Genomic DNA, 15,743 nt, shown 5'->3' with positions numbered 1-15,743 from the left:
GCCTACAAATTGAGGTTGCCTGCTTCGCTCCGGATCCCGAACACCTTTCACGTCTCTCTCCTGAAGCCTGTGGTGCTGAATCGTTTCCACTCCTCGCTTGATCTTGGTCCTCAGCCGGTGGGGGCCGACAACATTTTTGAAGTACAGGACATCCTCGCTGTGAAAAGTGTTAGAGGTAGGACTTTCTTTCTCGTTGATTGGAAGGGCTTTGGTCCTGAGGAGAGATCCTGGGAGCCTCGGGAGAATATTAATGCTCCCCGTATCCTCAAGAGGTTTCTTGTTAACCTCCGGGGGGGGCGGCTTAGGGGAGGGGGTACTGTTACACCGCTCCGCCATACTCACCCGGCCTCCACTCCCACGCCGCAGTCGCCCTCCGCTCCCACGCCGCAGCCTCTCTCCACCCGACGGCCGCGGCGGTCACCTGAGACAGGTCCGCGACCGATGCCTTCCCTGCATGCTATGCGCAAGCGCCATAGGCCGCGGCCGCGCCTCCTTCCTGCTTCTTATGCTCCGGCTGTGCCCTAACCCGGAAGCACCTGTGGACCAATGGCTGACCAGACGGGGCCATATCAGGCCGCTTCCCCCTTAGGGAGGCGCCTGATCGTTGTGTTTCCTGACACTCTGGCCTCGCTCCTTCGTGCACACACTGCTGCTGCAGTTCCTGTCTCGGCTGCTCCTCACAGCAGCTTCTCAGTCCCGCTACCTGTGTTCCTGCCGACCTACTCCAGTCCTGCCTTGTGTTCCTGCCGACCTACTCCAGTCCTGCCTTGTGTTCCTGCCGACCTACTCCAGTCCTGCCTTGTGTTCCTGCCGACCTACTCCAGTCCTGCCTTCAGTGTTCCTGTCGTCCTACTCCAGCCCTGCCTTGTGTTCCTGCCGTCCTACTCCAGTCCTGTCTTCAGTGCTCCTGCCGTCCAACTCCAGTCTCAGTCTTACTCCAGTCCATCCTGAGCCGCCCCTCTCGGTACCGGCTACCGTGGTACTCGAACCCCTGGGCCTGCTCCTAACGGTCCCTGTATAGGGGTCGGTTCCACCTGGCAGCTCGCCCGGGGCCCCTCGGTGCCACGGTCCAGAGGGTCCACTCTCGGAGTTCCCGCTCCTGACCACCCGCGCTAACAGTTGATATAGCAACTTGCCTTTCACGGCGAAATGTGGGAACCTGGTGTCAGCCCCTTGCTTTTGAGCAACCCCATCAATTACAGACACATTTTCGAATGCATTCTTTAGGGTAACATCCCGCTTTTGAGCAGTGCCAAAATTTTCCCCAGAAACCGCCAGATCAGCCTCACTGACCTCCGCCTCATCCTCGTCACCCGCCATGACACATAAGGGGAACAACTCCACCTCTGGCTGTGACGGAGATTGAGCAAGGTTGGTATGGCTTCTGTCTGAGTCACTTTTCATCGCCACCTTCCCCCATAAGTCCCAAAACAGGCTGAAGTCAGGGCCGATTATCACGGGGTGTAGCAAGACTTTCACAACCCCAGCCTCATGGGACTAAGTGCCACAGTTGGTTTTTATACAGACTCTGGCAACGGGGTAGTCCTTGGCATAGCCGGGGATACAGCGGACGCCCACGTGTTTCACTGGAACCAGCTGGTGTGAGATTGTAGATTTTATCAAGGTGACCCAACTCCCCGAGTCCAGTATTCCTAATACCAGCACCCCGTTTACGGTCACAGGATGTGACTGAGGCCCATCCCTGGGCTGATGGTCCACACTGCAAGCATGGTAAGCGAGGTATGAGCAGCTCCTGTCTAGACTACAGTCTATCTGCTCAGAAGACAAAGGACATCGGGCAGTGATGTGTCCATGACCGTGACACCGCCAAAAGATCAAGTACTTACCAGCAGTCTTTTGCATCCCTTCAACGGGACCTTGGGATCTCGGACCTCCCCCAGTGGTGGCTCTATTACCCCTCTTTTGGGACTTATGCTCTCGCTGCGTAACCCAGTATGTTGATGTACCACCCCCTGCTTCTTTAGGGACCTCTTGACCACCTGGTATCTTTCTACTAGGCCGACCAAGTCATCCGAATTCCGTGGATCATCCTGGGCCACCAATGTCTGTACTGACCTAGGAAGGGAATGGATAAACCTGTATATTACAACCCGCTCCACCATCTGTGCTGGGGTGGAGGACTCTGGCTGTAACCATTTCTGCACCAGGTGGAGTAAGTCGAACATTTGGGAGCAATACACCCAGTGATGAACCCTTTGGGCTCGAACAGACATGGTCACCCCTGAGCATGACAGGATCTCAGTTTTCAGTTTGACATACTCCCGGGCATCTTGTAAGGCCAAGTCATAATAAGTCTTCTGGGGCTCGCCGTTTAGACAGGTGGCCAACACCTCTGTCCATTGGTCTGGAGGCAGTCTCTCTCACTCCGCCACCCACTAAAAGACAGAAATGCCTCTACATCATCACCCGGGATCATTTTCTGCATCGCTCACCTTACCGCCTCCTGGACATGGGTGTCGTTACCTGAACTCCTGGGCTGGGCTTCCTGTCTTCCCCTCACAGCCTCGGCAAGCAACTCGATCTACTGCTGATGTCTGAACGGGTCCTGATGCTGCTGCAGTTGCTGGATGAGCAACTTGTCTCCTGCTGCGCGCTCACCAGATGCATGAGGAGGTCCTCCATTTTGCCTGACACAGTCCACTGGCTTGCGACCTCCTTTACCCAGAACATGCGATTTTGACCACGACTGCTACTGGCATTCCTGGAACGATGCCCACATTTGAAACACCACTTGTGGTAGTTCACTCACGTGGCAGCACACAGAGGTAGGAAAAATGGAACACCATCTCTTTAAAGCCCTCGTTAGTTTATTGTAAGGCAGTATAAACCAACTAGTGGGGAAAACAAACTCTGCCTTTCTGGCTAAAACAAGAACAAAACAACAAAAGAAAAACAAAATGCTGCAGCACAGTCCGTATGTTGTGGGTGGCACTCTGCTCTGTAGCAGCATAGGTTCAGTCTGTGCTTGACGAACCACAAGGCCTGTGGCGACTCCTCTCTCCAGGCTAGCTGAACCCAGACTGCCTGTAGAGCTTGGTTATTTCAACCCAAGTCTGTAACTTCCCCATCATGTGATTGATCACATGATCATGACCTCATACAGTCCGGGCAGGTCTGCCAGGGGAGATAAAGTGGATCTTCTCCCACCCGCTCTTTTAAGGTCCACATAAAACCAGTCATTTTTATGCAACTTAAGCCTCAGAACCAGGGCTGTGGAGTCGGTAAGCCAAACCTGCGACTCCGACTTCTCGATTTACCTTACACCGACTCCACGACTCCGACTCCCACATATATTGCTTATATTTAAGTGAAAAATTTATTGTAGTACAATGTGAACATCAGACATTTAATCATTTCTATGATCCAATAATCAAAGTAGCCACCTTTTGCTTTGATTTCTGCTTTGCACACTCTTGGCATTCTCTTGATGAGCTACAAGAGGTAGTCACCGGAAATGGTTTTCACTTCACAGGTGTGCCCTGTCAGGTTTAATCAGTGGGATTTCTTGCCTTATAAATGAGGTTGGGACCATCAGTTGTGTTGTGCAGAAGTCTGGTGGATACACAGGTGATAGTCCTACTGAATAGACTGTTAGAATTTGTATTATGGCAAGAAAAAAGCAGCTGAGTAAAGAAAAACGAGTGGCCATCATTACTTTAAGAAATGAAGGTTAGTCAGTCCGAAAAATTGGGAAAACTTTGAAAGTGTCCCCAGTGCATTGGCAAAAACCACCAAGCGCTACAAAGAAACTGGCTCACATGAGGACCGCCCCAGGAAAGGAAGACCAAGAGTCACCTCTGCTGCGGAGGATAAGTTCATCCTAGTCACCAGCCTCAGAAATCGCAGGTTAACAGCAGCTCAGAATAGAGACCAGGTCAATGCCACACAGAGTTCTATCAGCAGACACATCTCTACAACAACTGTTAAGAGGAGACTTTGTGCAGCAGGCCTTCATGGTAAAATAGCTGCTAGGAAACCACTGCTAAGGACAGGCAACAAGCAGAAGAGACTTGTTTGGGCTAGAGAACACAAGGAATGGACATTAGACCAGTGGAAATCTGTGCTTTGGTCTGATGAATCTGAGATCTTTGGTTCCAACCACCATGTCTTTGTGCGACGCAGAAAAGGTGAACGGATGGACTCTACCTGCCTGGTTCCCACCCTGAAGCATGGAGGAGGAGGTGTGATGGTGTGGGGGTGCTTTGCTGGTCACACTGTTGGGGATTTATTCAAAATTGAAGGCATACTGAACCAGCATGGCTACCACAGCATCTTGCAGCGGCATGCTATTCCATCCGGTTTGTGTTTAGTTGGACCATCATTTATTTTTCAACAGGACAATGGCCTCACACACACCTCCAGGCTGTGTAAGGGCTATTTGACCAAGAAGGAGAGTGATGGGGTGCTACGCCAGATGACCTGGCCTCCACAGTCACCAGACCTGAACCCAATCGAGATGGTTTGGGGTGAGCTGGACCGCAGAGTGAAGGCAAAAGGGCCAACAAGTGCTAAGCATCTCTGGGAACTCCTTCAAGACTGTTGGAAGACCATTTCTGGTGACTACCACTTGAAGCTCATCAAGAGAATGCCAAGAGTGTGCAAAGCAGTAATCAAAGCAAAAGGTGGGTACTTTGAAGAATCTAGAATATAAGACATATTTTCAGTTGTTTCACACTTTAATTATATAATTGCACATGTGTTAGTTCACTGTTTTGATGCCTTCAGAGTGAATCTACAATTTTCATAGTCATGAAAATAAAGAAAACTCTTTGAATGAGAAGGTGTGTCCAAACTTTTGGTTTGTACTGTATACACATGGAATAGATAGATTTATAGATGTCAGTGACACACACACATACTGTATATATATGTACTGTATTTATATTGCATAGATAGATAACAATTTTATTTCTATAGCGCCAACATATTCCGCAGCACTTTACATTATAGAAGGGACTTGTACAGACGATAGACATTACAGCACAGCAATAAACACATAGATCAAAACAGATACCAAGAGGAATGAAGGCCCTGCTCGCAAGCTTACAATCTATAAGGAAAAAAGGGGAGACACGAAAGGTGGATGGTAACAATTGCTTTTATTGTTTGGATCAGCCATAGTGTTAGAATCGGGTGTTCCTGTTGCTGCATTAACCAGTTAACAGTCTAAATATGTAACAGTACAGACACAGAGGGCTATTAAATGCAAGAATCATGTGAGAACATGATGTGAGGAACCTGGTTATGGTAAAATTTTTTGAAATGAGCTACACGGGGATACTTAGGTTAATGCGTTGCGGCGATAGGCCAGTCTGAACAAATGTGTTTTAAGGCATGCTTAATACTGTGGGGATTGGGGATTAATCGTATTAGCCTGGGTAGTGCATTCCAAAGAATTGGCGCGGCACATGAAAAGTCTTGGAGACGGGAGTGGGAGGTTCTGATTAATGAGGATGTTAACCTCAGGTCATTAGCAGAACGGAGGGCATGGGTAGGGTGGTAGGCTGAGACTAGGGAAGAGATGTAGGGTGGTGCTGAGCCATGGAGTGCTTTGTGGCTGAGGGTAATAAGTTTATACTGAATTCTGGAGTGGATGGGTAGCCAGTGTAAGGACTGGCACAAGGTAGAGGCATCTGTATAACAATTGGTGAGGAATATGATCCTAGCTGCAGCATTCAGGACAGTTTGGAGAGGGGAGAGTTTGGTAAGAGGGAGACCAATTAGTAGAGAGTTACAATAGTCCAAACGAGAATGAATAAGAGAAACAGTAAGAGTTTTTGCAGTCGAAAGTAAGAATAGGTCGAATTCTAGAAATATTTTTCAGTTGCAGATAACAAGAGCGAGCCAGTGATCAGATGTGGTGGGTGAATGAAAGCTCGGAATCAAGTATGACCCCAAGACAGTGGGCATGTTGCTGGGGTGTAATGGTGGAGCCACACACGGAAATGGCAATGTCGGGCATAGGTAGGTTAGTAGAGGGAGGAAACACGAGGAGTTCAGTTTCAGATAGAGGGAGGACATGATGTTAGAGACAGCAGTAAGATAATCACTGGTGTTTTCCAAATAGGCAGGCGTGATATCAGGAGAAGTGTATAATTGAGTGTCATCAGCATAGATATAGATGAAAAGCCGGCAATTAATCTGCCGCGTACAGTAAAATCACAACGTGACAGGTTAGTATAGATATATACACATAAAATACATAGATATATAGATTTCAGTGACACACACATGTATATTTGTATATATATTACATACATACTTAGAAGAAAAGCTGGCAATTCAGCAGCCACATACTGTAAAATCACTGCAGGAGCAGACAAGATGGAAGAGATGGTTTACATACAGTAAATACACATAGAATAGATAGCTTTATAGATGTCATTGACAAATACAATTAGTCCAGTGTGTGTTCAACTTACTGTACATGTACAGTCATATGTTAAAGTGTGGGCACCCCTATTAATGTTAACCTTTTTTCTTTATAACAATTTGGTTTTTGCAACAGCTATTTCAGTTTCATATATCTAATAACTGATGGACTCAGTTATATTTCTGGATTCAAATGAGGTTTATTGTACTAACAGAAAATGTGCAATCTGCATTTAAACAAAATTTGACCGGTGCAAAAGTATGGGCACCTCAACATAAAAGTGACATTAATATTTTGTAAATCCTCCTTTTGCAAAAATAACAGCCTCTAGTCGCTTTCTGTAGCTATTAATGAGTTCCTGGATCCTGGATGAAGGTATTTGTGACCATTCCTGTTTACAAAACAATTCCAGTTCAGTTAAGTTTGATGGTCGCCGAGCATGGACAGCCCGCTTCAAATCATTCCACAGATGTTCAATGATATTCAGGTCTGGGGACTGGGATGGCCATTCCAGAACATTGTAATTGTTCCTCTGCATGAAATATAACTGAGTCCATCAGTTATTAGATATATGAAACTGAAATAGCTGTTGCAAAAAACAAAACTGTTATAAAGAAAAAAGGTTAACATTAATAGGGGTGCCCAAACTTTAACATATGACTGTATTTAATTATTAAAAGATTCTTTTTCTGAAAAAAAATGGCGTGAGCTCCGGTATAATTTTCTTAACCAGTAGAGGGAAAGCCAATGGCTGGGAGTTGATGTTTATAGCCTGTTTATCTACTTACCTACCTATCTACCTACCTATCTATCCCAAGGGTTTTGTCTGTGAATTTACTATACTGTGTTGATGCAATTTCTGGGTTCCTTTTGAGATGTGTGTGCAAACATCGGATGGCATACGCATGGTCTGTGTGCCATCCAATTTTTTTGTTCACACCCATAGACTTACATTGGCGAGTCTCGTCCAGTATACACATTTAAGATATGTTTTCCTGCGCTGAATCCGGCTGAGGAATAATTTGCAGCTCAGCACTGACTCGGTGAACAATTGCATGTCAATTCTTTCTGCGGAAACCGCTGCGGGTTCCTATCTCCACCATTGTGGAGATAGTGAATCCGCAGGACCAAACCGCAGGCAAAACCGCAGATAATCCGCAGGTCTTTGGACCTGCGGATTATCTGCGGTTTTTGCAAAATCCGTGCGGATTAATCCGCAGCGGATTCCGCAGCGTGTGCACGTACCCTTAGGCCGGGGTCACACTTGCGAGTGCAATGCGAAAAACTCGCGTGAGTTTCTCGCCTCAATACCTGGCACTGCCGCCAGCAGTTCGGACTGTAGCGTTCAGCTGCATAGAAAGAAATGCAGCTGCACACTCCGGTCTCGAGTGCCGGCGGCAGTGCCGGGTATTGAGGCGCGAGCTTCTCGCATTGCACTCGCAAGTGTGACCACAGCCTTATTGTGATTGTCAAAATTATGTGGAACAATCGGAGGGAAAGTATAATAGAAACACCAACACTTCTGTATCTATCACCCATTCCTGGTTTTGGCTTATAAATACTGAGGTGAAAAACTACACAAATACTGAACCTGTGCACGTGGCCTTAGATGTAGAAAATCCTCAGGTAAAAAGGCACAGTAAAATGCATATAATCCACATATGACTGTATTAATAATGTTTTGTCCAAGTCTAATACCAGTAATGATCAAAAACAAAACAGCTTTATTTATATGATGACACACCAAGAGGAGCTAAAAACCGCAGCATCAAAATAGCGATCAAGACGAATGTAAAAAAAATGCAATGAAAAAACCCAAATAACCTAATTTACCTAATAGGTGCGGAAATGCTGCAGAAAATCTGTGATATCGAACATTCACTAAAGGCCGGGATCACACATGCGAGAAACTCGGACGAGTCTCGCATGTTAATACCCGGCACTGCCGCGGGAACTCAGGAGCGGAGCATGCGGCTGCATGTATTGCTATGCGCCCGCATGCTCCGATCCGAGTGCCTGCGGCAGTGCCGGGTATTAACATGCGAGACTCTTCCAAGTTTCTCGCATGTGTGATCCCAGCCAAATACTCATTGTGGGAAGAATGCTTAAAACTAGAGACATCAAAAACTGCAATAAAACTATGAGGTTTTAAAAAATCAGTTTTTGATGCAGTTTCTACAACATCTAGATGTTTACTGGAAAACAAATAACAGGGCTATCAATAAAAGAAAAAACACTGAAAGGACATATCTTTAAGGTCTCGCTTACACGGCCGTTGATTATCTCATGCGAGAGAATGGGGCCGTTTATGATAATGTCACTCGGATCAAACTCTGTCAGAGTTTAATTTGAGTGTCATCTTAAGCCCCCGTCACACACAGCGAGAGATCGCTGCTGAGTCACAAGTTTTGTGACGCAACAGCGATCTCACCAGCGAGATCGCTGTGTGTGACATCTATCAGCGACCGGCCCCCCTGCCGGGTATTGCTGATCGTTCTTGAAAGCTCTGGACTTTTTTTGGGTTGTTGGTCTCCCGCTGGCCAGCACGCATCGCTCCGTGTGGCAGGCGGGAGAGCAACGACCAGCGAGCTCCCAGCTCGTATCCAAGGTAAACAGTGGGTTTCTAAGCGCCGTGCGGCGCTTAGAAACCCTCTGTGTACCTTAGTTACCAGCGCGCTGGTGCAGGGAGCTGGTAACCAAGGTAAACAGCGGGTTTCTAAGTGCCGCGCGGCACTTAGAAACACGCTGTTTACCTTGGTTACCAGCTCCCTGCACCAGCGTGCGGGTATCTAAGGTACACAGCGACGTGAGAGTCGTCGCTGGTGCTGATCGCTGATGAAGCTGACTGTTTGGCAGTTCACCAGCGATCATGTAGCGACACACCAGCGATCCTGACAAGTTCATATCGTTGTCGGGATCGCTGGTGAGTCGCTATGTGTGACGGGGCCCTTACTATCATGCGATTTTCTCGCATGACAAAATCACATCACAGGTGTGAAGATGGAGAACTTAATTTCTCCATCTTCTCCATTGTCTGTGTGTCCGCCGTTATAGACCTTCACTTGGATGACACCCAAGTGTAGTCCAGTGTTTCACACGCACCCATAGACTTTCTGAATTGTCATGAGAAAAAAAAAAATCGCAGCTCTGCATTGTCCCATAGTATAACATTTAGGCCGGGGTCAGACTTGCGAGTGTGGTGCAAGAAACTCGCGTGAGTCTCTCACATCAATACTCGGCACTGCCGCCAGCACTCGGACCGGAGTGTGCGGCTGCATGTATTTCTATGCAGCTGCACACTCTGGTCCCGAGTGCCAGCGGCAGTGTCGGGTATTGATGCGAGAGACTCGCGCGAGTTTCTTGCACCACATTCGCAAGTCTGACCCCGGCCTTAGTCGAGTGCTACCTGATAAATCAAAAGAGAGCCCTTAAGGGGTTATGCTATATTTTTTTTATAGAATATGGACTTGTAGGGATAGCCCCCATTTGGGAATGCCTGTTATTACCTCAATCAAAGAACTGCTGGAACTGGAGAACTCGGAGCAGCATATGTATTACATGGCTAAAATTCATTTGACTGAGGGCCATGTAATACTGTGCAGCCACCCACAGATTCACCCAACAATAACAGCTGATCGCCAGAGGTTTCAGCTGCTTGGCCCACTCTGATCAGCTGGATGCCAGCGGGTCTGCATTTAGAAAGCAGAGTCTTGATGTGGACAACCACTTTTGAGGTCATAATTGGCCGGGTCCTTCATGAGTTAAACGGGAGACGTTAAAAGTTTATTTCAGTGCAGATCCAGGAGCTGCGATCCACACTTATTACGCAAATGAACAATATGTGGCGTTTTTCCTGCAGGGCCAAAGAGGTTTGGGCACTTAATAGAGCGGTGTGGTCCTTTCATTAAGAGCATGGCGGTGCCAGCTCACAGAGCTTTACTGACGCTTGTGACAAGTCTCCTTTCGATGTCAGAAAGTTACTAGATTTCCTTTTTAATTACGGAAACTGCACTTATAACTTATTCCTCTGAAAACATTAGACATTTGCATAAGTCTACAAACCAGTTAGAAAATGTTCCATCCCTCCATACATAGTGATGCCTTTCTAAAGCAATCAATCACGGATTCGTTTAGACTTTGACATGATTGTACTCTAGATGAAGTCAGACTGACAAGGAAAATAAATTGGGTAAAGGTCTAAAAAGCTATTAGCGGTAGTCACTAATTTCTGCCCCCGAACAGGTATAATGAATTACAGCTATATAATTCCGAAATCCAGAAGTGGACCTTTTGCCAAGAGGTAGAGAATTTAAAAAAAAAATGGATCCAGGCAGCTGCGTCACAAACAAGATTTGATCACTCCCGTCTATGGTGCCAGGAGATTTGAGACAGATGTTCTCAGACACGCCGCATGCCTAAAACATTTCCAGGGGATGGGCTCTAGTGAGAGAGAGGGAAAGAGAGTGACTTAATAACGGCAGAAACAGCTGGAGTATGCTAGGAGACACAGGAGTCTATTCTCCCCTAGGTGTTCCGCCATCCTTACTGCATTACATCTGCCTGTCAGAGCTGGCCGTGTAAGCTGTCATGCAGCGTGTTCAACTTTTCAATTTTTTTCTAACACTTTAACTCTCCCGGTGAATAAAGTGCGGCATTGTGATTACTAATCCCACTCTGGTGACTTGACTTTAAATGTGGTCTTGGAGTAGATCCCGGAGTCCTGCCTGCTAATCTTCCCACTCCTGTTTCAGGACACCACTGGATACTGAGCAGAGATCACTGACGAGCTGCTTCACGTCTCCCTCATATTGGTCTTTTTAATACTTTTTTTTGTCCAGACTTGGGGAGGAAACCAATGGATACTAAGCTGATTTGTCTATTTTTCCTTTTTTCTGTGCCTCCTCTGGCAGTGGGGAACCAGACAGGGCGCATCAAGGTGGTCTTCACACCCAGCATTTGCAAAGTGACCTGTACCAAGGGGCGCTGTCATAACAACTGCGAGAAGGGGAATACGACCACGCTTATTAGTGAGAACGGTCATGCTGCGGACACGCTGACTTCCAGTAACTTCCGAGTAGGTAAGTGCCGATGTGTTAGTTATATATTATTTCCGCTATGTTTTATAGAGCACCGGGGAAGTAGCATTCACTAAAATGGTCCGACTATAGATTATACTGATTATTTGGGTGGGCTGTTAATTACTAACCCAATACAAGTGCACAAACTACTCACACCTGTGCAGGATTCTATTTTCTCACAGTGGTTTGACAACTGCTGGGGTGGGAAATGCCAGATTATAGGCTTTATTCACACATCAGCATTTTTTTATCGGTATTTCAGCAGTATTTGTATGCCAAAACCAGGAATATCTCCAACAGAACAGGTGTCAATCTTTCAATTATAATTATTCTCTGTAAGTTCCACTCCTGCTTTTGGCTTCGGCATACAAACACTAATTCAAAATGCTGACAAAATAGTGGTGTGTGAATATGCCCTTAGAGGGTTATTTGGAGCGGATATGAGCGGAGTATCTTTGATGGCTCAATGACGGAGCCTGCTACAATATTAAGGTATATCATTCAGAGGGCGTACAGCATATGTGTATTTGTTGTGCACACCCTTATTAAAGGGAATCCTATCACCAGTTTTTTTACCTTCTCTGAATGCAGCATGATGTAGGAGCCGAGACCATGATTCCAGCGATGTATCTCTTATTGGGCTGCTCAGAGTAGTTTTGATAAAATAACTGTTTTATGAGCAGGAGATTATCACTAGAGGACTAGTACACCTGCTCTCAGGTAGTCCTCCATATGAGCTCTATATAACCCCGCCTCCACCACTGATTGGCAGGTTTCTGTGCACACTGTAAATGAGCAGAAAGCTGCCAATCAGTGGTGTGGGCAGGGTTATACAGAGCGCTGCATTCAGAGGACTGATAAATCTACAGCAGATAAAACAGGGATGTTATCAGAATGACAGCAATCAGCCCAGTAAATAACACAGCGCTGGAATCAGGATCTCTGCCCCTACATTATGGTGCTCTCAGATCGGGAAACAAAAACCTGATGACAAATTCCCTTTAAAACATATATTTCCTACACCAGTCCAGAAAATAGGATTCTTATTGTATTCTTCAGACAATACTGGATGCAGTTTGGTTCTTATTTGCTCAGATTGTTTCCTAATCCCTTGAATAAACTCATTTTTATATCACTGGCTCTTTCTCTAAATCTACATTTTCTTCATTCATTTTCATAACTTAAAAGAAACTTACTGTGCCACTTATCCCAAATAGCACACACTTGAAAGATTCCAATATTTCATCCCTTACTGTACTTTTCAGGTAATTTCTCAGTAGGCTTTTTAAACACTTTTCTGGCACCTGCAGGTCCTGTCTGCTTTTCCATTTGCTAGAAAAATAGACATTTCTAAACTTCAGTAAATCAGCACACTGTGGGTTCACTTGTAATGGGCACAGAATGATTATTATACATTCCTCAATAGTGAAAATGCAACACCAAGAAAGAAAATGCGTGGAACTATGGAAGTCACAGGATTGATAGACGTGTTCATTTCTACACATGGCCCCCACATTCCATACTAAATAAATCAAAATGTTTTGAACAATTTTCATCATTTCCATGTATATCCATACTGAGATTTCCATAACTTCACAAGTTTTCCTTCTTGGAGTCACATTTTTGATGTTGAGGAGTATGTACAGTATATATTATAGACATGATCATTTTTCAAGCTGTTGCTGACAATAGTTTTTAAGGATCAAGAACAAAAATTCTAAGTGTGCCTGCAATCGAAAAGTGAACCTATGATACAAGAAAGCGCACTAAGTAAAAGCTTTCATTAGCTTCAAAGATGGTCATGGTAGCAGAACAAAAGTGCTCTACTGCCCTGGGGCAGAAACAAACAGTGAGGGGCCCAAGTGCAAAAGCAGGATATGGACCCCTTGCACTTTAATGTATTATCATAGAATCCCCCCATATGTATCTCTAAGAATTGTCAAGCAATTATGAGCCATGAAATTGATTAGCACGGTCCCGTCCATGCAATTTTATAGACATTAGGAAGATACTTCGAAGGTGGCAATACGCCCCTTTCCAGTTGCCCAAGTCGCAAACATAGTATGGTCACTTTTTGACAGTGAGGGTGGTCAGTCAGTGGGAACAGGCTGCCACGAGAGGTGGTGAGTTCTCCTTCAATGAAAGTCTTCAACCAGAGACTGGACAGACATCTGTCTGAGATGATTTAGTGAATCCTGCATTGTGCGGGGGGTTGGATACGAGGTCCCCTCCAGCTCTGACATTCTACTATTCTATGTTTTCCACTGTTACAGACATCTATTGGTTGATACCTCTTCTGTGTTCATAGCTATGCATCTTTGTGTAATACTAGGTGATTGGAACCATGCTCAGTGTATACCCCACACATACTTTCCTAGCAGTGATCCCACAAGGTTGTCTAAATGTATTCGAGATCAGCAGGTGGACAGCTGTGAGTTTAGTTGTGTCAGGGTTTCTTTCATTTGTTTTTATTGGGTTCACATTACTCGTCTAATTCACTTCTTGTCTACCGTGGTGATGTTGTGATTCAGCACATATTTCTGTCCATAGTTGGTTAGCTCAGATGTCAGTAGCAGGTGCAATGCCGCAATGGATCCGAAACTACCACCGACTTGTCACAATTACTTTACCTTAAAGAGTTATTCTCAAATTTGGAATTCCTGCCCTATCTAAGGGATAAGGGATAATTCTTCCTGATCAATGGGACTAAAGCCGATCTCGAAAACTGAGGCTCTGAAAAGCCCCCCTGTGAATGGTGAGGTGGTTGATTAAGTGCACTGCTGCTCCAATTATTCTTATAGGAGTGCCAAAAACATCCGAGCGAAGCACTTGACTGTCTCTAGCAGTCCCATTAAGAATGAATAGAGGTTTATAGCCGCTAGACTGGCAGTGGCATCCAAATGGAGAGTGACCAGCGCACCGACCATACAATTTGTGATTGACAGGATGGACCTTCATTGCCAATACGAAAGGGCTCTGGTATTATCTGCGTCATCTAAAAAGAAAAAGTCCCAGATTTGGGAACCGTGGCTTGGTAGCTGGCTCTCCTTCAACCCACCGTGAGGATGCTTGCGCTGCTTCGACTCAGGGCCTGATTTTCCCTGCCCGCAATGAACCCTGCTATATGTCTAGCTTATTTGCCTCTTTGATATTCAGGAACCTGCGCTAAAGCAGGTCATTTTCTTTTAAGACCTTTGATCTAAGTAATTTACAGTTGTATACCTAGGTGTACCTATTCCCCCCCCTCATTATTTTTTCCGGTTGATAGCTACCGCGCTTGTTGATGTAGGAGCGGTAGAGGGTCAGTGCACCCGATTTACCTTTGATTGGCAGAAATGCCAGATCTTTCTCATGTTAGAGTAATCTGTAATTCGCTCCCAGCATACAGTGTAACTATTCAGAAAACTCCTGATAAATCAGTTTACAGTAACACTGTTAATAGAAGTGGGGGAGGAGGCAGATGCAGCTGCAGTTTCTCTCTGAGACTTCATGCTGTGAGTGAGAAGTCGGGAGAGCAGATGTAGAAGACATCTGATTGGCTCAAATTCTGAGTACTTTCCTCGTATCACACTTGGAAGTGCAAAGCCAATCTTTTGGGCATGGAGTGAGAAAAGAAGATTTTTAAGATTGTAGACAAAGCTATATGTAAAAAAACACTAGAAATAAGATGGTCACACAGTCTATGTCAAATATACAGTGGTGTGAAAAAGTGTTTGCCCCCTTCCTGATTTCCTATTCTTTTGCATGTTTGTCAGACCTAAATGTTTTAGATCACCAAACAAATTGAAATATTAGACAAAAATGACACAAGTAAACACAATTTGCAGATTTTAAATGAAGTTCTTTATTATAAAGGGAAAAATAAATCCAAACCTACAGAGCACTGTGTGAAAAAAATGACTGCCCCCCTAACCTAATAACATCCTGTGTCAGCACTAAGTAAAAGCTTTAATTTGCTTCAGAGATGGTCATGGTAGTAGAACATAAGGGCACTACTGCCCTGGGGCAGAGAAAGACAGTGGGGGACCCCAGTGCAAAAACTGGATATGGGCCCCTTTCTCTTTAATGTATCGTCATAGAGTCCCCCTTATGTATCGCTAAGAATTGTCAAGCAATTCTGAGCCATGAAATTGATTGGCACGGTCCCGTCCATGCAATTACTGCAATCAAGCATTTGCAATAACTGGCAATGGGTCTTTTACAACGCTCTGGGGGAATTTTGTCCCACTCATCTTTGCAGAATTGTTGTAATTCAGCCACATTGGAGCGTT

The 15,743-nt window shown here is 45.4% G+C and overlaps 1 protein-coding gene across 4 annotated transcripts in view; it reads left to right on the top strand.

Annotated features, from left to right (window-relative positions):
* LTBP1 (latent transforming growth factor beta binding protein 1) overlaps positions 1 to 15,743 on the top strand; it is a 492,758-nt gene that overhangs the window by 256,604 nt on the left and 220,411 nt on the right. For 3 of the 4 annotated variants that reach the window (XM_073557607.1, XM_073557605.1, XM_073557606.1), the window contains exon 5: positions 11,305 to 11,472. The exons of the other annotated variant lie outside the window; for it this stretch is intronic. In XM_073557607.1, the coding sequence (XP_073413708.1) occupies positions 11,305 to 11,472 (168 nt within the window). The remainder of the gene's footprint in view (positions 1 to 11,304; positions 11,473 to 15,743) is intronic. 4 annotated transcript variants of the gene reach the window in all.

This window comes from Dendrobates tinctorius, unplaced genomic scaffold, assembly GCF_039654945.1.
Source record: "Dendrobates tinctorius isolate UK_male_01 unplaced genomic scaffold, ASM3965494v1 ptg000250l, whole genome shotgun sequence".
In the NCBI taxonomy this organism is placed as follows: Eukaryota; Metazoa; Chordata; class Amphibia; order Anura; family Dendrobatidae; genus Dendrobates; species Dendrobates tinctorius.
This window is presented reverse-complemented; position numbering and strand designations above follow the sequence as displayed.